The sequence below is a fragment of the Triticum dicoccoides genome, chromosome 4B (assembly GCF_002162155.2).
Source record: "Triticum dicoccoides isolate Atlit2015 ecotype Zavitan chromosome 4B, WEW_v2.0, whole genome shotgun sequence".
Taxonomy (NCBI): domain Eukaryota; kingdom Viridiplantae; phylum Streptophyta; class Magnoliopsida; order Poales; family Poaceae; genus Triticum; species Triticum dicoccoides.
Window position 1 is genome coordinate 573,061,567 of NC_041387.1, and position 25,803 is coordinate 573,087,369.

Sequence of the window (25,803 nt, forward strand, 5' to 3'; positions counted from 1 at the left end):
TGCTTGAAGATGCTAGTCTTTGATAGGCTAGGCTTTCCCTTTCTCTTCTAGCATTCTGCAGTTCAGTCTACATATACTACCCATTTCATTGACACCGATACATAAGTAGTGTAGATCCTTGCTTGCGAGTACTTTGGATGAGTACTCACGGTTGCTTTTCTCCCCTTTTTCCACCTCTTTCCATTCTTCTCGGATGCTGCAACCAGATGGTGGAGCCCAGGATCCAGATGCCACCACCGACGACTTCTACTACCCCGAGGGTGCCTACTACCACGTGACGGATGCTGATGACCAGGAGTAGTTAGGAGGCTCCCAGGCAGGAGGCCTTGCCTTTTTTGATCATGTTGCTTTTGTGCTAGCCTTCTTAAGGCAAACTTGTTTAACTTATGTCTGTACTCAGATATGGTTGCTTCTGCTGACTCGTTTGTATTCAAGCTGATGTATTCGAGCCCTCGAGGCCCCTGGCTTGTAATATAAAGCTCGTATTATTTTAATTTGTGTCTAGAGTTGTGGTGTGATATCTTCCCGTGAGTCCCTAATCTTGATCGTACACATTTGCGTGTATGATTAGTGTATGATTGAATCGAGGGCGTCGCAAGTTGGTATGAGAGCCGACTGCCTGTAGGTAGCCCCCTTTCCAACTCCTTGGCCGAACTTGAGTCTAGTCACTGAAAAACGTTTACTAACATTGGCTGTGTGTCTTACGGGCCCACGTCGCCATTGGGTGGTATTAGGATCTTTTATTCCTTGTCTATACTCTGGGACTCTGAGCACTCTTCTATTCGGCTTAAACGCATTTACTAACTCTAACATTAGGATTCCGTGACCACATTCACCCCAAAGTTGGATAAGCCATAGTTATTCCTTAGAATAGTATTCTGAATAGTACACACATTGTCGTGTTGACTACGAAGTGGTATCCATCGTACCTCTTTCTTTACGCATGCTTCATCATGAATGATTCTTTTCTTTGCAAATACTCAATGCTGAACTACCCCCTATTACATGTTAGCAGGATGGTTAGACCCACTAGTCGTGGCCGTGGTGCCAACGATCCACCACCGCCCGAATTCTTTGCCGGAATGGTGCAACAATTTGAGCTGAACCGCCAGTTCATGGAAGGAATGATGGCCCAGTTTCCTCGTCCGAACATGAATCAGCAGCCAACCCTAGTAACTCTGCATGAATTCATGCGCCTCAACCCAACTAATTACCGCAGCTCGACTCAGCCCCTTGATGCTGATGACTGGCTTTGCGACATCATGTATGAAATGGAGTCTGCTAGTGTGGCCCCTGCTAGCTATGTCACCTTTGCATCATTCTTTCTGAAGGGTCCCGCTACTCAATGGTGGGACAGCCACAGGCGTACCCTACCTGCTGGAACGGTCGTCACTTGGCCAGATTTCCAAGCTGCCTTTCATGCTAGTTTTATTCCTCAAGGAATCATGGACAAGAAGAAGCGTGAGTTCCGCAACCTCACCCAAGGCAATAAGGTTGTAGATGCTTATCAGTGGGAATTTCTGGACTTGTCACGTTATGCTGAAAAATACATTGCAATTGATGCTCGTAAGCAAGAGAAGTTTCGTGACGGACTTCACCCGGATATCAAGCTAGCACTGCTCGTTCATGACTTTGCTGATTTCGCCACTTTGGTGAACAAGGATATTCAGGTTGAGACTCGTCTTTAGGAACACCAGGGATCCCTCAGGCGCAGCCGTGACGCTGGCTCATCTTCGGGCCCGTCAGCGCAGAAGCATCGGATATGGATCCCCACAGCATGTATCGTCCAACTGCACCTGCACCAAGATAGTCTTATGCTGCACCTCGTCTTCCCCCTCCACCGCAGAGGCAGCCCCTTCGGACTGTACCACCCCAAGCTTTTGCTCCCAATCCTAATGACGGTATGTGCTTCAAGTGTGGCCTTCCAGGTCACCGTTCCAGGAAATGCCCTCAGAATCAGAATCAGCTGGCTTTGCCTTCAACTGATCATAACAATCAACCCCATAACAACAATGCCAGACCTTATGGTCGTGGTCGGGCTAATTATATTGATCTGAATGAAGCTCAAGACCAGCCTGCCATTGTGATGGGTACTCTTCTTGTTAATTCAGTACCAGCATCTGTTTTGTTTGATTCAGGAGCATCGCATTCTTTCATATCAGAAGAGTTTGCATTCATGCATGGCATTAAATACAAAGAGATGCACACTCCACTAGTGGTAAAAACCCCTGCGGGCCAATGCCAAACCTCCATGGTAAGCCACAACATTTCAGTTGAAATCGAAGGGTTGGAATTTTTTGCATCCCCCATTATTCTGAAGTCTTCCAATATTGACCTCATTCTGGGAATGGATTGGTTGAAAGCACATAAGGCTTCTATCGTTTGCACCACTAAAACCGTCCACCTTCTGCACCCTTCAGATGAGATAGTAAGCTACAATGCTCGTCTGGTTCAAAACGCTGAAGCTCGACTTTATGTCTTGAATGCGTTGAACGCGGCACCTCTTGAGGGAATTGAAAAGATTCCAGTTGTTCGCGACTTCCTAGACATCTTTCTAGAAGAACTTCCAGGAATACCCCCTGCCCAGGTTGTCGAGTTCATCATCAACTTGAAACCAGGCACCGTTCCTATTACCAAACGACCCTACAAGATGCCACCTCATGAAGTCCTTGAACTTAAGGAGGAAATCGACAAATCTCTTTGTAGTGGTTTCATTCGCCCAAGTTCCTCTGCTTGGGGAGCACCCTCTCTCTTCGTCAAGAAGAAGAATGGAACGAACCGTTTGGTCCAAGACTACCGTCCTATCAACCAAGCTACAATTCAGAAAAAATATCCCCTTCCTCGGATCAATGATCTGTATGATCAACTGGCTGGTTCATCGATATTCTCTAAACTCGACTTGAGGTTGGGTTACCACCAGATCCGTGTTCGTGAAGAGGATATTCCAAAGACCGCCTTCGTCACCCGTTATGGTTCTTATGAGTACACCATCATGTCTTTCGGCTTGACCAATGCTCCAGCCACATTTTCTCGTCTGATGAACTACAAATTCATGGATTACCTCGACAAGTTTGTCATAGTCTATCTGGATGATATCCTGGTATATTCGAAGAATAAAGAAGAACATGCTCAACATCTTCGTCTTGTTCTGGAAAAGCTTCGAGAGCATCAACTTTATGCCAAGTATTCCAAGTGCGAATTCTGGTTACCCAAAGTCACCTACCTTGGTCATGTCATCTCCAAGGATGGTATTGCCGTCAACCCAGAGCGCGTTCAGGCTATTCTTGACTGGACCCCTCCGAAGACTGTCAAGCAAGTCATAAGCTTTCTTGGACTAGCCAGCTATTGTCGTCGCTTTGTCGAGAACTTCTCCAAGATCGCCAAGCCCCTGACAAATCTGCTTCACAAAGGCGTTAAGTTTGATTGGACAGACAAATGTCAGGAAAGTTTCCAGGCACTCAAGGACAAGCTGACTTCTGCCCCAGTTCTTGCTCCCCCTGATTCTCGCAAGGACTTCGTCATCTATTGTGACGCTTCACGTCAAGGATTAGGTTGCATCCTAATGCAAGAGTGTAGAGTGATTGCGTATGCCTCTCGTCAAGTGCGTCCTCACGAAGAGAACTACCCAGTTCATGACCTTGAGCTTGCTGCGGTTATCTTTGCACTGAAGCTATGTCGACAATACCTTCTTGGTAACCGTTGCGAGATCTTCACAGATCATCAGAGTCTGAAGTACCTGTTTACTCAGCCAGATCTGAACCTCCGTCAGTAGCGATGGATGGAACCCATTTCTGACTACAACTGCAGTATATCCTATACCCCTGGCAAGGCTAATGTAATGGCCGATGCCCTGAGCCGTAAGTCTTATTGCAACAATCACATGGTCTACAAAGCTCAACTCCGCCTTTATGAAGAGCTATGCAAGCTAAACCTTCAACTAGTTCCACAGGGTTCTCTGAATAACCTTGTCTTGGAACCAACTCTTCTTAAAGCAATTAAGTCTGCTCAAGCCAAAGATGCTCATGTTGATCTGATGAAAAAGGATCTTGACTTAGAAAAATCTAGAGATTTCTCACTTGGTGAAGATGGAACCTTATACTTCAGAGATCGCATTGTAGTGCCCCGTTTTGAGCTTATGACAGAGAAGGTGATGAAAGAAGCGCATGACACCCCTCTCTCTATTCATCCGGGAAGTACCAAGATGTATCTAGACATTCGTCAGAAGTATTGGTGGTCTAAGATGAAGCAAGACATTGCTTGATATATTGAAGAATGTGACGTTTGTTGTCGCGTCAAAGCAGAACATCAGAAACCGGCTGGACTTCTACAACCGCTTCTGATTCCTGAATGGAAGTGGGATAAGATTCAGATGGACTTCGTCACTGGCCTTCCCAAGTCTCAGAAAGGTAACGATGCTATCTTTGTCGTCATCGACCAATTCTTGAAGGTTGCTCACTTTCTGCCAGTCAAGGAGACTATCACTGCTAGTCAATTAGCAAACTTGTATATCTCCAGAATTGTGTCACTCCACGACATTCTGAAGGAGATCAGTTCAGACCGCGGAAGTATTTTCACTTTGAAGTTCTGGGATAGTTTCCAAGAGCCAATGGGAACTCATATTACCTGGAGCACTGCTTACATCCCCAATCCCAAAGCCAAGTCGAGCGAGTCAATCAAATTTTTGAAGACATGCTTCGGGCTTGTGTTATTTCTTTCGGCAAGAAGTGGGAAGAATCTCTCCCGTATGCGGAGTTCTCTTATAACGACAGTTATCAAGCCATCTTGAAAATGGCACCCTTTGAAGTGCTTTATGGACATAAGTGCCGAACCCCTCTAAATTGGTCAGAAACTGGGGAACGGATGCTCATTGGTCCAGACATTATTCAACAAGTTGAAGAGCAGGTTCGCATTGTCCGGGATAATCTCAAGGTGGCCCAGTCCCGCCATAAGAGCAACTATGACCGGAAACACTGGGGTTCAACTTATCAACCTGGTGAACAAGCTTATTTGCGTGTCACTCCTTTGAGAGGCACTCATCGGTTCGGAATGAAGGCAAGCTAGCTCCGCGCTACATTGGTCCTTTCCGCATTCTCTCCCATCGTGGACTGGTGGCTTATCAATTGGAGTTGCCACCTCAATTCTCTCACGTCCATGACGTCTTTCATGTGTCGCAACTTTGTCGATGCTTCAAGGATCCGGAACGTGAAGTGGATCCGGAATTGATTGAAGTTCAAGATGATCTCACATACAAAGAGCATCCGATCCGCATTCTTGAAGAAGCTGAACATCGAACCCGCCAGAAGGTTACCAAGTTCCTCGAGGTGCAATGGTCGAATCATACTAAAGAGGAAGCCACTTGGGAACATGAAGATAACCTCCGGAATGAATACCCCGACCTGTTCCCTTCTACCTCTTAATTCTTGGGACGAGAATTTATTTTAGAGGAGGAGAGTTGTAACACCCCGGTGTAATGATGCTACAGTAATCCCTGAGATCAAGCTAATCATTTTGCTATAATAGTGCTTAGTCACTTTGATCAATATTCCATTTCAAATTCCACTTGAATCCTATTTCAAATTCTGAGTGAAATTCAAACTTGCTTAAACATGAAACTAAAAATGTTCTTCTTGTGCCAAATAATGCATAATTAACATTGGTGGTGAAACAACATTTTTTTGCAAATTGTTTAACTAGCCTAAACTATTTGAAACAGAAGTTTTAAAAGAAAAGAAAAACTATTTAAGAAAAAGGAAGAAGGGCCTCACCCCATGGCCTTCCCATGGGCCTCGACCCACCACAGCAAGCCGGCCCAGCTCCCCGCACCACGCCCTCTTCCTGTTCCTCGGTCGCGCGCCGCTACAGGGTGCGGTCGCCATCGGACCCCCTCGTCGGTGTTGAGGGGACGATAAGGTCACCGCCCCTGGACGCCTCGAGTCCTCCCCCTCACCTACCGCCACTCCTGCTTCTCCTTCCCCCTAGCTCTCCCTCTCCCTCTCCTTCATTTTGGAGAGGAGGTCGAAGCGCTCGCCGCCGTCCCCCGCTCGATCCCGCGGCCGCCGTCACCTCTCCGCCGCCTCACCGTGCCAGAACGACGCGCCGTCCTCGGCTACTCCCTCTGCACCAACCGGAGCAAGAAGGGAGCCACCGCAGCGAGCCCGGCAACCTCTTCTTCCCCTACGGCCATCTTCGCCTTCGTCGTCGATTGGTCGCCGTCGATCTTCCCCGAGTGCGCTTAAGCACAACTACAAGCTCACTATAAGCCTACGCTTCTTTCCCCTCTCTCTCCCGAGCTATTTCGTCGCCGTAGCCGCCGCTCCGCTAGCACCCGCACGCATCGCCGCTGACGAGCTCGCTGTTGTGGCCTTCGCCACTGTAACGCGCGACTGAGCCTCGCATCAAGCTCCGGGAGCTCGTGTGAGTCCAATGCCACCACTAGCGCGCCTCCCCGTTCCTCCTAGCTCCGTATCCACGAGCGCCCGAACGTGTCGCCGCCTCCGCTCGCCGCCGGCGTGCTTCCGGTGACCAAATGGTCATGGGCTCACAACCGTTGGCCTCACCGCAACGCATACGCCCTGCCCCGCCTCTCAGTTCGCTCGCTAACGTGCCGCATCGCCTTCACCGTAGCTCGCCCGAGCGCGTCGCCGCCAGCGACGCCGTAGGTCCTAGCTCCGGCTACCCCAGTTGCTCCGGCCACTAGCACTTGACGCGCGGTCGAGTGGCCGTTCGAACGCGGCTAGCCCCGCTCCTCCCTGAGCCATGTACGCATTTTCCGGCAAGATCCGAGCCGCGCCGCCGCATTTGGCATCGCCGGCGTTGAGCCGCCGGCCACCACCAACGTGGCACACCTGGGGCCACCCCCTGGGTCACTGTCAGCGGGCCCAGCGGGCCCCGTTGACTGGGTTGACCCAGTCAACATGCTGACTGGACCGGCCCATGCAACTGACTGATGGGACCCACACCCCTAACTAACGAAGTTAATTAAGCTAATTTAATCAACCTAATTAGTCACTGACACTTGGGGCCCACCCCTCTAATTAGTCTGTTAGATTAGTTTAACCCACTATTGAACCCAGAGAGGTTGACAGGTGCGCCCCACCTATCAGTTTGACCAGTCAGCAGGTCAGCCGAATGCTGACGCATTGCTGATGTCATGTTGACATCATACCCCATTTCTGTTAATCTAATAATTCCAGAAAATACTTTAAACTTTAAAAATTCATAGAAATTAAACCGTAACTCATATGGAAATGTTTTCTACATGAAATTTGCTCACAAAAACGTGACAAATCCGAATACGTCGACCGTTCATCCGTTAAACATACCTAGAATAGCGAACATCAAACTTTTCCCCTCCGGTTCGTCTGTCGGAAAATGCCAAACTTCGGGAAAGCATTCCCGGATGTTATCCCCTTCGTCGGTAACCTATAGCACCATGTTAGAACATGTCGAGCTCTGCTTGTTGTCCTGTTTATGCACTTGCTTGCTATGTTTTTACTGTTTCTCCCCCATCTTCTCTTTGGTAGACCCCATGACGGTTGCCGATGCCGCTGTGATCAACTACGTCGCCGACGATCCCTCCTTCTTGTCTGAGCAACCAGGCAAGCCCCCCCCCCTTTGATCATCCCGATATCGCCCATTCCATTCTCTCATGCTTGCATTAGATTTTTCTATTGTTATTGTTTGCTCCTACTCTGATGCATAGCCTGCTTTTGTAACCTGCTCATTGTTACCTACGTGCTTATCCTAAACTGCTTAGTATAGGTTGGTTAGTGATCCACCAGTGACCCCCACCTTGTCCTTGTTGCCCCTACTTCATCATCGAAGACCCGATCAACGGGATCGAAGACCAGGCCCCGGCACCGCACATCACTTTCCCCTTAGTTGTTCGACACTACTGGGTTACTATTGAGTGCCGAGGGTGAGACCTCATCAGCACTTCTGGTGTTAACTGTAGTGTAGCTATTCGGTCGTGGTCATCGAGGGTGATTTCCTCCTTAACCACTTTTGATACGGCTCTGTCGTGCAACCCCTCAAGTGTGAACCTCGAGGGTGGATCCTTTTACGTTCACCTTGATGATTACATTGAGTGGAATTCACTGGGGGTGATTCCTCGGGTTTTCCCCTTGATGTTTGGACACACGGATACTTGGACCTTACAACTGTTACTTGAAAAGGCGGGTCGACCTTGAGGGGTACCCGCGAGTGATGTGGAGACGGGTTGACCTGGAAGGTGCCCCCGAGATACTTACGAGGCATGGCTGGGCATTCCTAGCCCTTGCCGCAAGTCCTCCAGACGGGTCAATGGGGTCACATCTTTTGTGAGTCTCTGCTTGTTACCGTGTGCTCCTAATCCACTATGATTTTGATATTTGATCTGAGGGGCCTCTGGCCTGATAGCACTAACCATCATGTGGGCATAGTATGGGCGTTCTGCGTCATATGCATTAGTCGAAGCTTAATAGACGTCAGCGACTAAGCGGCGCGTGCCGGGTTGGACTGCATAAGCACCTGCCTTTTTGAAGGAGGTAGCTAGGTCTGCTCACCGGCCGCGTTTGCAACGTGCAGGAGTTCCCGGGGAGATGGCCCATGACCCCTGTGGGCATAGGTTTAGTCCGGCGTGCTGACCTCTCTATTAAGCCTAGGTCGGGTTGCGGCGTATTGTTTGGATGAGGTCGGGCATGACCCAGGAAAGTGTGTCCGGCCGAAGTTAATCAAGCGTGGTGGGTAAATTGGTGCACCCCTACAGGGAAGAAAACATCTATCGATAGCCTGTCCAATAGTAATGGACACTCGGAGTTGTATCACAATCGATACAACTAGAACTAGATACTTGTGAGGAGAATTGGATGGTGATGAGAATTGGATTGTGATGACAATTGGATAGTATGCTTGTGGGATTGCTTTCTCGCAGGGAGTCGAGAAAGGATCTCTGGCCGGGGTTGATAACACTACTACTACTTTACTTTATGCTACTCTTACCTCTTCTGTTGCTGCAAGATGCTTGGAGATGCTTGAAGATGCTAGTCTTCGATAGGCTATGCTTTCCCTTTCTATTCTGGCATTATGCAGTTCAGTCCACATATACTACCCATTCCATTGATACCGATACATAAGTAGTGTAGATCCTTGTTTGTGAGTACTTTGGATGAGTACTCACGGTTGCTTTGCTCCCCTTTTTCCACCTCTTTCCATTCTTCTCGGATGCTGCAACCAGATGGTGGAGCCAGGATCCAAATGCCACCGCCGACGACTTCTACTACCCCGAGGGTGCCTACTACCACGTGACGGATGCCGACGACCAGGAGTAGTTAGGAGGCTCCCAGGCAGGAGGCCTTGCCTTTTCGATCATGTTGCTTTTGTTCTAGCCTTCTTAAGGTAAACTTGTTTAACTTATGTCTGTACTCAGATATTGTTGCTTCCGCTGACTCGTTTGTATTCAAGCTGATGTATTCGAGCCCTCGAGGCCCCTGGATTGTAATATAAAGCTTGTATTATTTTAGTTTGTGTCTAGAGTTGTGTTGTGATATCTTCCCGTGAGTCTCTGATCTTGATCGTACACATTTGCGTGTATGATTAGTGTACAATTGAATCGAGGGCGTCACATGATGCTACAAAACTCTTCAAAGTTGTTTTGGAACGGAGTTCTGGATAGGATGATTCGCTTTCTGGTACGGATTTTAGCAAAGGCCTTCCAAATAGCGATATTCGGAAGGCTCTTGCTGAACTTCATACCAAAAGGCGAATTATCCTATCCGAGACTCCATTCCAAAAAAAATTGGAGAGCTTCATACTGTTATGCACCTGTTACTTTCCGTAAATGATGAAGCAATGGTTTTCTTGAGATCAGGAAAAATATGGACCATTTTCTGCACATCCAGAATGGCACCATGTTGCTAAATCCCTTAAAGGTTAAGAGAATCCGAGCGATCGAGGATCGGAACTAGCTAGGGTGGGGGGTCAAGGGTCGCCGAGCGGATGAGGATCAAGGGTCGTCGAGGGGTCGAGGGTCGAGGATCGCTGAGGGGTCTATGTTTTCCACTATTAATATATCCAGGTCTCATGTTTGTATATTAATTGCCATGTTGTAATATTTGCAGAAACTATGGATCAACAAAGAGACTTCGAACAAGAAGAGATATTGGGGGACATAACCCACGACGGAGGTGATGTATTGTTGTTTCTCAACGACCTCAAAGAAGGTCTGGAAGGAGAGGAAGCAGGCTACGGTGATAACGCAATGGAGGAGGAAAGTCATGATCATGACAGTGGCTCCGGCGACCATGATGACGGCTCTGGTGACCAAACAGAGTCGGGATCAGCTGTTGCAAAGTCTGGACAGGTATATATATGTGTGTGTGTATATATATATATATATTAAGCCTGTGCTGACTAGCTAATTGATGCATTAATTGTTTTGGTATGTACATATATTAACTCTTCTTTCTTCTTCTATAGCCCTCCAGATCGAGCAAAACTTCGATAACGAGACGAGGCCCGAAGAAAAAGTTGCGCCCTGATGAAAGGTTCACGATCATAGAAATCGTGCGCGATGGCCAACCGATTAAACCCCTCTGGACCAAGGAAGAATTTTCTGCTCAGTGCGGGGTTCTTGTTAGGGACATGATCTCGATCAGCATCCACCAATGGTATAAGCCTAAGAAGAAAGACCTTCAAGTTTCTTTTGTCAAAGATAGATAGAAAGATGATCTTTGGACCGCGTTGAAGGTAAATTTCACCCTACCGGCAGAGGAGGGTCCGGAGAAGCCAGTTATAGAGCCATTGATCAAGGCTCATGCTCTCAAGAAGATGGCAGATCTATTCAGGAGGTGGAAGAATGAGTTCAAATCATGTATGTTGAAAAAAACAAGACTCCAAAATTCACCGGCCGATTTGAGAAGATAAGAGATCGCTGGCCCGCATTTGTGGCCCACAAGACATCAGAGAAGAGTAAGAAGATGTCAACGATTAACAAGATAAATGTTGCAAAGAAGGAGCATCACCACCGCACGGGGTCAGGTGGCTACCTCAAAGCCCGGCCGTTGTGGGACAAGGTTGAGCAGGACCTGATTGCTAAAGGGGTCGAACCAGAGACATTGCACTGGCCAGACTGTTCAAGGACTTGATTCTTCGGGGTTGGGGGAACTTTGAACCCTGAAACAGGGAAGTGTTGTTGGACGGATGAGCAACTTGCAACACCCATCACGAAGCTTCAGAAAGCAATCAAGGAAGCGCAGGAAGGGACGTTCGTTCCCGATAGAGAGAACGACGAGCTCACAAAGACCCTCGGGAATCCTGAGCACCCTGGACGAACATGAGGCACGCCAGGCTCCGTTGCGTGGAAGGTTGGGTTTCCCGACGCAGGCGGTTACAAAACCCAAGAGAGGAGGAGGAAAGTGGAGCAGAGTGGACTTCAGCAGCTTCTGGCAAGGGTACGAAAGCTAGAGGAATGACAAGCTATTGAGAACCAGCGAGATCCTGCCCAAGCTACCCCAGAAGCTACCCCGCCATCTCGGCGGAGAAGCAACGTGGCTTCCACCGAGCTCGTTCAGCAGCCTGACTTCACGGGTCCTAGCTATCCCATGGATTTTATCACGGATTCACACCAGTGCCACCTTATGACGCAATGGCTTCAGCTCAAAGTTAAGGTGGTTGTCGGCTTTGTGTTCCTTCTTTCACCCGGAGCAACTTTTCACTGTCGTTCGATTCCACAAGGCTATGTTGTTGTGGTGGTGGATGAAATAACTGAGGGATTTGAGGAGCTCCAGCTTGACCACCCTACAGGTGATGGGGAGACTCAGCTGGGTTTTGCTCTGAAGACTCCATGTCTATGGCGGAAGGAGCACATCAAGCTTCTGAACTTCACGCCTCCTGCGAGTCAGCTAGGCACTCTGCCTCCTCCACCTCCTCCTCCTCCTCCGGCGAGTGATCAGGGCACTCCGCCTCCTGCTCCGGCGCGTGAGGGTGGCAGTACTCCGCCTCCTTCTTCGCCTGCTCCGGCGCGTCCGAGCAGCCCGCCTCCTTCTTCGCCGCCTCGTAAGCAACGGCGACAGCGAAACACAGACGCCGCCGCTCCGGCTGCTCCGGCACGTCGTAGCAGTCCGCCTCCTTCTTCTCCGCCTCATAAGCAATTAAAGAAGATAGCTGCAGTCGCTCCGGCGTCTAGCAGTACAGCCAGAGGCGGGAGGCAATACGGATTCGGTCCATCGTCTCTCAAGCCTCTAGAGAAGTTACCATACGAGAGGAGCGAGGAGTAAAACCAGAAGATCTGTGAAGGCCAAGTGAGGGACTTCTTTGAATCTGTAAAAGCTAAGAAACATCCACCTCCGGAGGAGAAGATAGATCCAGTGAAAGCGAAGCGCACTTTGGATGCCCTGCAGCGACCATCACCGCCTCCGGCGCAATCCAACTATGAATGTGTTATTGAAAGGACATATAAGGAAGCAGAGCGATGGGGAAGTACTTGCACTGATCAAAGGTTAGCAGAACAAAGAAGTGGGAAAAAATTCCCCAGCTCAGCGAACTAGCGAAGCAATTGTGCCCCCCGCTCAATGTGTATAGCGATATCGTTGCTAATCTTCCGGGGATGCTACCCGGTACCAATGCTAGATATTACATGCCCGACGATGCACTTTTTGATACAATGAAGGTGGACACATTCAAATTCCGGCACGGGAAGCCTCTCGTCAAACCTGGTACTCCTCTAACAACGATGATGCAAAGATTCCATGATTGGTACATGGACATCTGCAGCAAATCTGGGACGGATACTTTAACGCTGAGAGTTAAAGAGGAGGACGACCTCGTTGGTTCTGATCTGTTGTCTGTTCCATATGAGGAGTTCTTCCAGTTTTTCAATCAAAAGGCCCTCGATAAAACAATCATCACTTGCTACTGTCTGTAAGTACTACTTTTCTGTAATTAATTAAGTCTCTATATATAGCTCAGCTCTTTCATTGCATGTATATATAATTATCCTCACTATATTATGCAGATTGAAGATCGTCGAATTGAAGAAAAGACAAATAGGTGATATTGGGTTCATTAAAACAAATCTCATGGATGAATGGAATGTTACACATGATGCCAAATAACCGAGGCCAACTTCCTTGCATCGTTACTTCGAAATCAAAACAAAGATACAATAGTCTTTCCTTACGAATACAGGTGAGTGTTACTGTCTTGTGCATATTCGGTTTCCCTTATTACTCGAGGTTATAGTAATGTAATTGATGAGTAATGCATGCGTGCGTAGCTTCCACTTTATTCTGCTAGAGATTAAGCTGGAGCAGGGACTACTAATCGTCTAGACTCGAAACAAAAAAATCCCGAGGAGTATGCGACCATGACTAAAATGCCCAATAAGTAAGTTCAATCGATCATTATCACACCATATCGGCAACTTTGTTCATTTCCTAATATCAAGTAATTGTTTTCTTTGTCTGGCAGGGTTTGGAAAAAGTTCACCGCACAAGCTCCAGGACTGCCGGTGGAGCTGCCATTTAACCACCCGAAAGTAAGTACTACTAGCTAGTTCCGCGCATCTCCCATTGATTCTAGCTAGTTTCATCATCATTTAGCATGCTTGCTTATCAGTTTGATTGACCTTTATTTCTTGTAAAGTGGTTGTGGTAGGAACCCCGGAATGATTTTTGTGGATACTACATTTGCGAGTTCATCCGCCACATGACCTGTGAGCGGGGCTACTCTAAAAAACAATATGAAGTGCGTGAGAAATAATATTCATAATTTTATTCTATTACCATCATTTGTGTTCAGTTTCATTCATATATATGTATTGACCCCGTTCTTCAAATTATATGTTTCATATGCGGGATGAACTCCTACCACAAGATCGCATACGAGCAATTCAAGAGGAATTGGCGGGATTCTTTCTTGACCACGTCATCGACAAACACGGAGAATACCATGTGGAAGTTGAGTTCAGATGTTAGGGGATTGTAAGAGATCTTATATTGTATATATGTAGCCAGTAGCGTCGGATAGATAGACAAAAACTTGTTGTTTGACCAATATCTCTTGGAGAAGGAGAGGTCGATCACTTCTCTCTATATATGTTCATGACGATCTTCTGTACTTAATGGATTCCTTCATTTGCTTACTAGCTAGCTAGCGTGTCGAGTCCTCTCTATACATATAGTACGTAGCGTCGACCAAGCATGGAGATAAGAGAGGAACTTCTCTCTATTAGCTAGCTAACACAACATATGAAACCCCTAAATTAACCCTACAAATCCCCAAAAAAACCAACCCCCCCCAGAAAAAAAAACAAAAACCCCAGCCCCCGAAGTGCTGACGCATGGATGCCTTTTGGTCCCGGTTGGTGCCACCAACCGGGACAAAAGGCCCTCCTACCTAGGCAAGCCGCAGCGGCCACGTGGAGCCCCATCTATACTGGTTTGTGGGCAAACCGGGACTAAAGGTGTTGGGCTTTAGTACCGACACTTTAGTCCCGGTTCGGCAACCGGGACAAATGGGCCTTATGAACCGGGACAAATGGGCCTTTTTCTACTAGTGACCCGATGCCCAACCACTAGAGATCGTTGGCCCGACAGGAAATGCCGCTGCCGCGGTTGGACCGTCCTATCCTCTGCCTCAATCTGCAGCTGAAGGCCACTAGAGTGGATATATCCCGCCGCCACTCACCAGTCCAGTGCCCAGACTTAGTCCAACCCCTAGTCTATAGACGCGGCGATGAAAAAGGAGGACTGGGAGGTTTGTCTGCTCTTCCTGCTTGATTAACAACAATTGTATATGAACAATCGATCATAAAATATATATTTTCAGGTGCTATGGTGGGTTTACGCGGGCCTGGACCATTTTTAAATAAAAGTGACATACAAAATAGAGGGTAATAGATAGGACCCAACACACACAAGAAGCTATAGGGAACATCAGAAGATGAACCAGAAGCGAGCTGAGACAAACAACAACACCGAGAACTTAACGCCCATCACCAGTTCACCACTGCACGGACCGAGAAGACTTGGAGCTAGCTTTGTTAGATCTGTCGAAGGAGATCCGTCACTGAGAAGATCTTTGCCAGCTACTCTATGATCACTCTGCACCTTGAAGAGCTAGGAGAGTCGGAGCCATTGTCGAAGGGCATCCCACTGCCTCAGCACACCACGACATAGATACAACAGAGCGTGGCGAAGGGTAGTGATCTGCCGAGACAACTCTACACCTCCTCTGGGCCACACCATGGCCACCATCATAAACAGAGGGGACAGAGCACTATGCAAGGCATCAAAACCTTAGGCATCATTGTCGACGAGTAACCGTCGAGATCGGAGACCAGAGAGAACTCCTAGATTGTTTGGCCAGGGGTTGTATATCGAGACCTTCTCTGCTTACAACGGGCGCAGCAAAGGTCTAAGTGTTGGAATGGGGATCGTCCACTTAGATGGCCTCCTGTGATATTGAGAAATGAACCTTGGGGAAAACTCCTTAATTAAAAAATATGCCACTACTCCCTCCGTTCCTAATATTTGTCTTTCTAGATATTTCAACAAATGACTATACACGAAGCAAAATAAGTGAATCTACACTCTAAGATATGTCTACATACATCCGTATGTTGTAACCATTTTAAATGTCTAGAAAGACAAATATTTGGAAACATTTCGAGATCAGATTGTTGATGACCCCGTTGCAAAAGGCGCTGCCAGGGTGGATGCACAGTTCCATCGGCACATGGATAAATTGTGACACTCACACTGTCTACACATTGTCTTTGCCTTTGGATATCTTTGTAGACAAATTTGCCATCCGGTTCGGTGGTACGCAGACACACGCACACACATACAAAAGTAAAAACACATGTATGCTGATGCACGGCTGCACCAAGCCACCAACCATTTCATTACATACTGATGCACGGTTGGACTAATTCATACACTGGTATATATACATGTACGCTGTGCGGCTGTGCCTCGTGGTCCCACGGTACAGCACTGACAGTCCGATGCCACATATAGAGCAGCATTCAAATCGCTGCCAAGTTTGTACAGGAATGCACCTCCGCATCCAGGAGGCTTGGCACAGGGACACTGCCACGCCAGGGGAGGACGGACTAGTTCTGCTGAACGTTTACTATGTCTACTCCTCCTCCCCACGTCGCGGCGCAATACAAAAATGCATGCAGTTAGTTGGTGCGGGAAGAAATTTGTGCTTTGTGGATAGGGATATCCCAGAAAACAATATGTGCCTCGAGAAGGAAATATTATTTTCAGGATAAGCGTACCATCACTGACTGTCCATTTCATAGACAGAATACTGTCATGTATCACTCAATCAGAAGCCGATAGGAGGGACCCCGTCCAAAGAAAACGACGTGTTAGAAAAGGAATATATGCGTAGATATAAGCCAAATGGAGCCGGGAGGGAGAAGCCATGACTTTCGTATCCACTTTTTTTTAATCGCGACGGAGATAGAAGGACTTGAGCACCCAGTGCTAGCTAGCTAGTCCGTTTAAATACTTCAGAAACTTGCAGAATTTAAGAACCACCGCCGGGTTCAGATCAGAGCGGTAGTAGTATATATATAGGCTCTTCTTTTCCCTTGAGCTGTCAGGAATAATGGAGTGAGTCATCTGATCCTTTGTGGCCGCAACACGAGTGCCATGGAAGCTGTTTCATCCCCCGACGGCATGCGTCTAATTTAAGTATCTTTAGCTCCCGGTTGTTACTTAGTACTACCTCCTGCACTGCACAAGCATGCTGTAGTACGAATGGTTTGATGGCATAGCTTAGCTTTATGTCCATGTCTCGCGGGACATGACCTTGGCCGTCCTTTTTTTCTCTTTTTTCTTTTTGCCCCGCACCTTAACGCCTGCTCCTGTTCACGCGTCGCCGTGCTGGTACAAACAGATCACGGGCATGCAGTGGCTACGTACACCTTATCTTGGGGGCAATTGAAAGATACTTTTCACTCACCTACACATGCATCGTCCATCGCGGCAGATGAAAGATGTTTAGTTCTAGGACCATAGTCACAGTTGGTCAAAGTTGCTTAACCTTAGGTGTGGCAACATGGGGTGACCATAGTCACAAACCAAACAGCCTCGTACTACCACCACCACTGAAGACTCAACGCACCCCCATCTCCCAGCACTTGGTGGTACGTACGTACCCTGGTACGAGCCTGCAGGTTGCACACACAGCACGTACGCTTGCTCGGCCGTGCATGCATGCACCGCTGATCAGCTCATGCAGGCCGCATCGATGATTCGCATAGCCGCGACGACTATTCATACTTTTTTTTGCTAAAAAAACGAATAGTATGTTTTTTGCTCTGCTCGTGCCCGCTCTCCTCCGTCAGGAACTCATGAATGCGTGCACTGAAGCAGGCGTCCATGTCAATTGTCAAGTACGTACGGCGAGCGGCAGAGGTGGCCCTAGCTAGTATAGTACTCCCTTTGTCCGAAAATACTTGTCATCAAAATAGATAAAAAGATACGTATCTAAAACTAAAATACGTCCAGATGCATTTTCTTTTATCCATTTTGATGACAAGTATTTCCGGACGGAGGGAGTACGCGGTAGTGGTGCAGTGCAAGCAGCTCCGTCAGCGTGCATTTACGGGCGGCGCAGCCGGTGCCCGGTGGTGCACCCCGAAAGGGGGACGCGACTCATTCAGTCCGCAGTCGACGCTTGCGCCCGTTGCAAGGGACGGTGCATGAAGGCGGTGATGGCGCAAACGTAAGCGGAGGCAGGCATGGGCAAGACGACGATCTACCAGCCTGGTTTCCCCCGTAGCCTTCCACTCCCGGCCATGGTCGGCCAGTGGCACGCCAGCGTCAGTGACCTAACGGGACTTGTGGTGCGCAACACAGTACTGGTGATCGTGAAACCAAGATAGATCGAGGCTTTTCTTCTTATCATAAGACCGAGCCGAGCAGGATCGATGCGATGCGAGGCCCCACGCACGCACTGACTGACGCTCGCTCAAGAGAAATGCGTGTCCCTTTTTCCCCGTCAGGTCAGAAACAAAACAAAAAGGGGGCGCCCGCTTTTGCGTCCCGGAGAGGAGAGGAGAGGAGAGGGCGAAAGGCAAAAGTGGGAAGGGGAGCGCAATCATCGTGTGATGGGCAGCGGGGCACAGCGCAATAAAGCCGCGTCAGTGGACGACGGGGAAAAGAAAGAAGACAGCATCGGACTTGTCCGCAGTGGAGCCGGTGTCATCCAAAGCTACAGCGCCGGTGCCCCGCCCCAGCTGACACGGCTGAAGCTCTCTTTTCGACCTTGAGCAGCTCGTGATCAAATTCAAGTTCGAAACCCGATCCGCTCCGCTCGGCGCGCCGGGAGCTTGGCGCTGGGCGAGGTGAATACTGGGTACGTACATACGTACGTAAATGGGCGTCCGTTGCACCGTACGTACTACCAGCTGTTGAGTCAGTTCATGCATGCAGCGGTCACGCTCGCGCGCTGCTCCGACTGGTACGCGACGTGCATGCATGCGCGCTATTGCTCGCGTACGGGCCCGGCCCGGCAGGGTTGCAGCGCCGCGGGCACCGGCCGCCGGAACGCGCGACATTTTACGGCCACGACGGTGACGCGTGAGCCGTGCCGCTCGTTCGTACTACGGTCGCTCCGGAGTGCGCTGCCGCACCGTACGTGCACGCGCGCTGCTGCCACGGGCACAGGCCGATCGGTCGATCGATCGATGCCGCGCGGCGCGGCGCGTACGGCCGGTCAGAGCAGGTGACAAGGATGCAGATCTTGGCCGGAGCAGGACTGGAATTTTCGAGCCAAGTCAAAGCAAAAACTGGGACATGCAGTAGGACACATAGTTTCTTCTGCCAGGACTAATTTTAACTCCATCACTAATGGCGTCCAGATAGCAATCTACGTTTTTCTCTTTTTTGATAAAAGAAGGGCTATGCCCTTCCGATTTCCATTAAAGAAACCAGCAGCAGTTCAACGATAGCACTCTACGTACAACCAGCAGGTGCCAGTACGTGTTTCAGGAGGGGGGTGCATCTAGACATGCGTCACGGCGGAGTACATGCACGATCTGGTCCAAGAAAGCCCCTCCTCTCCAGGCGATCGAGAAACTTGTTACTCCACCTCCACGGGAAGGAGGTTGAGAACAGGGTTAACTGAAGAACCACTCCATACTCCTCTCCCCAATCATGGAACAAGCGTTATGATGGGAAGCGTACGCGGGCAAGGAAAAGATCGCAGGGGATCCGGAGGCGAACGCTGAGCTGAATAGATCTACACTTCCACAGGGCCCTGCGACCTGTCCCAGATTATCTTTTCCCAAAGATTCGGATTTACGGCACTTGTTTATGGCGCTGAATTAAACAATACGTGAACGAACGCGTACACCGATGCAGATATATGTATACTACTCCTCCCTATGGACGGTCCTATCCACTTGTTCTTGCGTCACCTGAGAGCAGAGCTTTCGCTTCGCTTGCACAGTACAGCCACCTCACTATCTTAAACTATTCGAGAAACTTCTTTTAATCCCTGAGCCTTCATCCCAAGATGAATTCGTCATCGGTGTGGTGCGTGCAGTTTGGCCGCTTCTAGTCCAGCCCCCCCGGTCAGTTCACAAAATGGTTTTTCTACTGACGAGAATATCGATCACTGTCTCAGCTACTACAGCACGGGGCACGGCGTCCGTGCCCAGGATTTCAGATCAGGGAATGGAAGGCGCTGTCAGTCAGTTCCCGGGTATCTTGTTCCGCACAAACAGGCAAGCTCCAGCGAGCTGCACCGCACGCCATCGGAAAAATAAATAAATCAGGTGAGACACGTCCTGATGAATGACATGTGGCATTCACAAATCACAAAGAATCCATCCATCCCTCCCGGCGTGGGCAATAATATGGAAACCGATCAAGAAAGCAACCCGAAATTACTCATGTCAGTTCAGTTCACCACTCAGTGCATTCCTTATTTGCAATAGGTCGGTCGGTTACCACTCGATTTCATCCCATTTTTGCTCATGGTTCGATCACATTTCTCCACTGGCTGCCACATACTAGTTGTGAGAAATTTCCTTTGCTGCTGAGTATAAAAGCAACAATTTAACATAAATTTTTTTGAACTAAACACTACAAATTTTATTTATTTAGTTGCTCTTGCTTCCCGGTACATACTTACTGGAAGTTACTGCTAGTACTCCGTTACCCATCAAAAGGGTCAAAATGAGAGAGAAAAGGACGAAAATATAGCAAAAACATCTGCATCCGGTCCCTGCCCGCCCGGGGACTGCGCTGCAAATTCCCCAGGAGAAAAAAAAAATCAACTAATGGCCGATCCTTGATTAAGCTTTGGCTCCGTCTCCGCCTCCCTCGCCGATGGCGGCGAGCTCACTGGCAGAGGCATCCGGCGCCGGAGGAGGAGCCTCGCGCTCGTAGCGGGACAGCCACTTGGCGCGCATGTACTCGGGCTTCCGCCACGGCGCGAGGTGGAGGCCGCGCTTCTTGAGGCTGGCGCGCGAGGAGTCTGCGGCGGCGGCCACCAGCAGGCGCAGCCGGTCCTCCTTGCCGACGAACGCCGACGGGAGCCGCTGCAGCACGGCGCGGTAGGCCTTGGTGGGCCGTGCGACCTCGAACTGGGACCTGAAGTCGACGTCCACGAGGACGCGCTCGCGGTCGCCGCGCTCCGAGCCGGCGGGGAGGAGGACGTCGACGTAGGCGTGCTCGCCGGCGGGGTGGGAGGACGACTTGTCCCAGCGGGAGAGGCAGAGCGCGGCGTCGTGGCCCATGGCGCGGAGGGACGCCGCGAGGAGGCGGAGGAGGTCGCGCTTGCGCGCCCCCGCCGCGCGGTGGCGCTCCACGAGCGTGGACACGTCCGCGAGGAGGTTGCGCTCCCGGAGACTGGCACAGTGGACGAGGCCCTGAAAGCGCAAACCGAGAAATGGAAGGAAAGGATCAGTTCAGTTCGTGCGCTCGTTCCTGGCGTTATCGACGGCGACAAGCAGCCTGCCGGCGAAGCAAGACGATCAGGAAAAAAAATTCAGCGCTCGGCAGTGGCCACGCACACTACCTTGATGGTCTCCGCGGCGTCGGAGATGGCAGACGCTTCGGCCGCGGCGGGCCCGTCCTCGTCGTCCGAGGCGTCGCCGCCGTTGAAGCAGTTGCAGCAGCGCGCGGCCGGGGCCCGCTCGCCGACGGTGCCGCCGCCGTCCTCCAGGAAGCTGCGGACCATGCCGTCCAGGCACACCGAGCTGGGCTCCAAGTCATCCTTCTCCTTGTCCTTCTCCCCGCCGGCGGAGATGGGCGGGAGCCGCTCCGCCGGCGAGACCCGCAGGACCTGGCGCTCGAACAGGCGCTTGAGCCGCGACTTGGCCAGCGCGGCGGGGGACGGGGACGGGGACGGATCGATCTGCGCCGCGGCGGCCCTCATGGCGGCGGAAGCGAGCGGGCGGGGTGGGCGCGACTAGAGGCGGCGATCCTGGTGTCCTGCGATCGCCGGCCGCATAGCCGTCTCGCTGGCTTCGATTTGCGCGGCTAGGGTTTATTTTTCCTCCCCTTCCTTTTGCGAGTTACAAATTTGTTTGTTGGTTGTGCTGTGAAAGAAATCCCACGGAAGAAGACGAAGAGGAGAATGGGAGAGGGGACCGGGATTTAAAGGCCTCGGGCGCGGTGACGTGGCAGGCGTAAATGAGGCGTGGCCTCCTGCGTGGTCGTCCCTATCCTCGATGCTGTCCGACGTGTTCTCTGACAGGTGGGTCGGGCTTGTGAAATGTCTCACCCACCCTCACTTGGCCCGTAGTTAACGGGTGCATTGGGGCTGCAAATGGGGCCAGACGGGGTGGGCAGTTCGGGCATTTTGCAGGTGACAGGAGCAGGGCAGGGGCGGAAGGTCGCGTGCCCGGGACGGGAGGAGGGCGTGCTGCTCCTGGCTGGAAAAAACAGGGCATTTTTGCCACCGTGGTTTCCCTCTGAAACTGAATTCCGAGGCATTTGTGATCCTAATTATGGACGGAATGGCAAAGAAAGGAAGGTAATAATGCATCATTTACTGGCTTTATTTATTTATGGAGAGAATTCAGTTCATTTCGGGAAGGACTTGACGAGAGGCCATGTCGGTTCGTTCAAATTAACAACCCATGGCGGTTCCATCAATTCGCTCGCAGCCCGGAGTCGTCAGGCTCACGGTACGCCGCACGACACAAGTGGCGGTGCAAAACTTGAGGCCGCGCCAACAGAACCGCTCATCGGTCGGTCGGTCTGTCACAGCCGCGGGCTAGACTGAACACGAACCTGATGGATCCGCGCCGCCAAATCACCGGCCCGGGGGTTGCCCCCAAGCAAGCCGCTTGCTTGCCACGGATCGTGCAGCGAAACGAGCACCGCGGGCGCACACAAGCCAGCCTCCTGATTCCTCAGGATGATGGTTGTGTGCCCGGCTGGGCTTTGTCCCGTCCCACATACGCTCCTATCTATCTTATCCGTGGCGAACTGGCTGCACTTGCACATGACTTTGTGGGGGATTGGTGTGGCATCCAAGCGTTCGCTGCTAATGCTATGGAGGAGTAATGGGGAGCTTCTCCGGATCCTCACTCAAGCTCGGGTGGATGTATGTGCGTAGTGTAGCTTCGGGACCGCCCGGCCCGGATTCCCGCCCCGAACGGTCCCGCCGGCCCCCGGCCTATGGCTCGTCTCGACGTAAGATCGAAGCCAAGAACCTGACGGAGCGTGCAGATTGCCGAGAATGTAGCCATACGGCTAGTTGATGAACCGGCCCCCTCATTCCGTGTCTCGGCGCCCGTGTCGTGCGTGACGCCTGACGAACCGTAAGGAGGGATGTTGGTGCCATTCCTGACCAGAAAATTTGTCCCCGCGCAACAAGCTACGGTTCTACGCTCGGACCGTATTTTCTACTCCGAGCCAAAGTAAAACCCATAACTGATAACCATCTCTCCGAGGGAGGAATTTTAGTTGTCAGATCACAAGGATAGAGCCGGGGCTAAATGAATTAGAACGGGTTTGAAACCGTCGCACCTCAATTATTGGTCCAGTTTTTTTTTCTCTCCCTTGCATTGTGTGGTTCGATTTGTGATGAAACAGTCTCTCTCTCTCTCTCTCTCCCTGATCGACGTGCGTGTCACTGTGCCAGTGGAATGCGAGCACAGCGATATGATGCGATTCATTCATGCCCGGTCGAAAAGGACCGGGCCCCCCTTTTCGCTCGCTCCATCGAGAAAAGAAAGAAGGCAGGGAGGTCGTATCCGGCTTTATGCTATGCGCCAATCAGTCAAAGCCATGATCAGGTTATACGGCAACATCATACATTCAATGCTTACATTTGCCCCTTGTTACCACAAGACTGGACTGACACTTAGCACAAAACCGGTACTGTACTACATGGACGGACACTTGCTCTAGTACTGTTTGTTTTCTAGCCTGGGTAATTTCTGGATCCAGATAGATAAAATCAGTGAGGCGATCCGCTTTGATGCATTGGCCGTCCGTCGCTAGCTACCCTCCCTCCCGGAACTTTTCCTCGGCCGGTCCTCTCCGATCAAGTGTCCTTAATTCAGGATGCCAAAAGTCGATGGAGGCCAGCCAGGGAATCGGGGGTCATGACAGGTGCAAGGAAACAAAAGGTACTGTACGAGGGCCTGCCTCTCGCAACGTCCCTCGCCCGCTCCCCCCTGCTCACAAGTTGTGCATGCCATGCGCTCACGTACTACGTACCGGCAAAAAGGGGAGGCAAGCGAACAAACCCCTTTCCTCCCTCCATGACCCGATCACCCTGCGTGCCCGCGTGAGGCCATGATTCCCGTGCACCTAGTACGTACGTACGTACGTTACGCGCAGCTGCGCTAGCTAGCATGTAGTGCAACTTTCTTCCTAGGCGCTCAAAACGAAGCCTGATCGAGAAGACGGACGTGGTCACGGCGCCCGTGCGAGAACTCGAGTGCCCGGCCCGGGGTCGATGACGATGATCGTTTTGATCGATGCATTGAGATCGGCGATGCATGCATGCGTGCATGCATGATGGGTGGGGGAGCGGATGGCACGTCGGCATCGATCCATCCATCGATCGGCGTCCGGGGCCCGGCTACCGGAGCGCCGCGTAGTACGTGGAGAGCGTCGCCGGGCCGGGGGACCCCCGTGCCGGGCGTTTGCCCGGCCCGGCGGAAAAGAGCGGTGTATGTGGATGATTACGTGCAGCTAACTGATGGGATCGTGGCTTGCGTTACGTTGATGGGAGCAGGCAGGCATGTAGGTGTGTGCCTGCCCTGCCCTGGTTGCTTTCGTGCTTGTCCATCCCATCGTCCCGGGAGTTCATCAACCATGATTGGTTATTAGAGCATCTCCAACAGTCGCCCCAAACGACGCACGCGCGCGGTAAACGCAGTTTCTAGCGCGCGCGGGGCGATTTGCCGCGCTCCAGCGGCCGCGGGAAACAAGCGCGCGCGGAAATCGTTAGCGCGCGCGAAAAGGCGTCAGCTCGCGCGCAAGATTTAGCGCGCCGCTTCGCGCGCGCCTATAAAAACTGCGCGCGCCACGTGCCTTCTCCAGACACATCTCTTCCCCTCTCCCTCTCCTTCTCTGCCACGCACCGCTCCAGCGTCCCGCCACCGCCGCGCCGCCATGCCGCCGCGCCGCCGAGGAGCGTCCGGCTACCGCGGCGTCCGCCTGCGGCCCAAGGGCAGCTACACCGCGGAGATACGCTCCGGCGAACTCCGGCTCGCCCTCGGCACGTACGGGACGGCGCGACAGGCCGCCCGCGCGTACGACGCGGCGGCGTGGCGCCTAGGCCGGCCGCGCGGCCAGATGAACTTCCAAGATGTGTACACGCTCGAGCAAGCGCTCAACCTCGCCCCTCTGCCTCGTCTGAACACGGCGGAAGACCGTGCGGAGCACGCCGAGCGGCAACGCCGCCTCCTCGTCGCCCAGGAGGACGAGAGGGTCATGGCGGACTGGCGCCAGCGCCACCCGGAGGACGTCGCCTATGAGTAAGCCTACTGGGCAAGGCGCCGCGAGAAGGACACGCAAAGGCGCTGCGCGTCGCGGTTGGACAGGCGTCGGCGGAAAGCGTTGGCGAATGCGCAGTCCGACCTCGTTGCAGCAGGTGGGCGGTCGTTCTTCACGCCGAACGATGAGCGGTGGCTGGACATCTGGCTATCTACCTCGGACGACACCGCCGAGGATGATAGTGGTGATGATGATAGCGATTTAGAGTAGTTTTTTTTGTTAATGCAATCTATGTTTATCGTTTGTCGTTTTTATTTTATGCAATCTATGTTTCGGATGTAAAATACCTTTGTATCGTTTAATCTATGCAATCTATCTAGTTTTTTTAAAAAAAATTCAACTTTTAAAAATACATACATTTCTAGTCGCGCGCGCTGCATTTTAGCGCGCTGCTGGAGCGGCGCGCACGCGCTGCATTTCAGCGCGGCTGCTGGAGCCAGCGCAGGCGGACGCGCAAAACCAGCCGCAGCGCGCGCGCTAACAGGTTTTTTGCGCGCGGCGCTTTAGCGCGGCTGTTGGAGATGCTCTTAGGTCAGGTGTAGCTTCGCCTTCGTCTGCAATTAACTCTCCCGATAAGCATGGCTTCCGAGGTGATCAATATTTGCTGCCGAAGCAACCGCACTCAACTCTCAAAAATATCTGCTCCACGTAGTAGCATGTTTCGACCCAACCAAGAAGCTCCTTCCTGAAACTGTATCAGCCAAGATTGCTTCGGCAAAAGCTTCTCTGAAAGTGGCCTGACAAAAACTTTCAGCGATGAAGAAAGCTTGCAGGATCAGCAGTAAAGTCTATGATAAATAAAGATCGTGGGGCGCTCTTGTTTCAAAAAAAAAAA

At 51.1% G+C, this 25,803-nt stretch overlaps 1 protein-coding gene across 1 annotated transcript; it reads right to left on the minus strand.

Moving 5' to 3' along the window:
* Positions 1 to 20,018: 20,018 nt before the first annotated feature.
* Positions 20,019 to 21,588, minus strand: LOC119291497. The gene is made up of 2 exons (XM_037570260.1): positions 21,025 to 21,588; positions 20,019 to 20,875 (listed from the first exon to the last, which is right to left on the minus strand). Exons 1-2 carry the CDS (start codon positions 21,382 to 21,384, stop codon positions 20,300 to 20,302), a joined length of 936 nt encoding a protein of 311 aa, XP_037426157.1. The 5' UTR covers positions 21,385 to 21,588; the 3' UTR covers positions 20,019 to 20,299.
* Between the last annotated feature and the right edge of the window lie 4,215 nt (positions 21,589 to 25,803).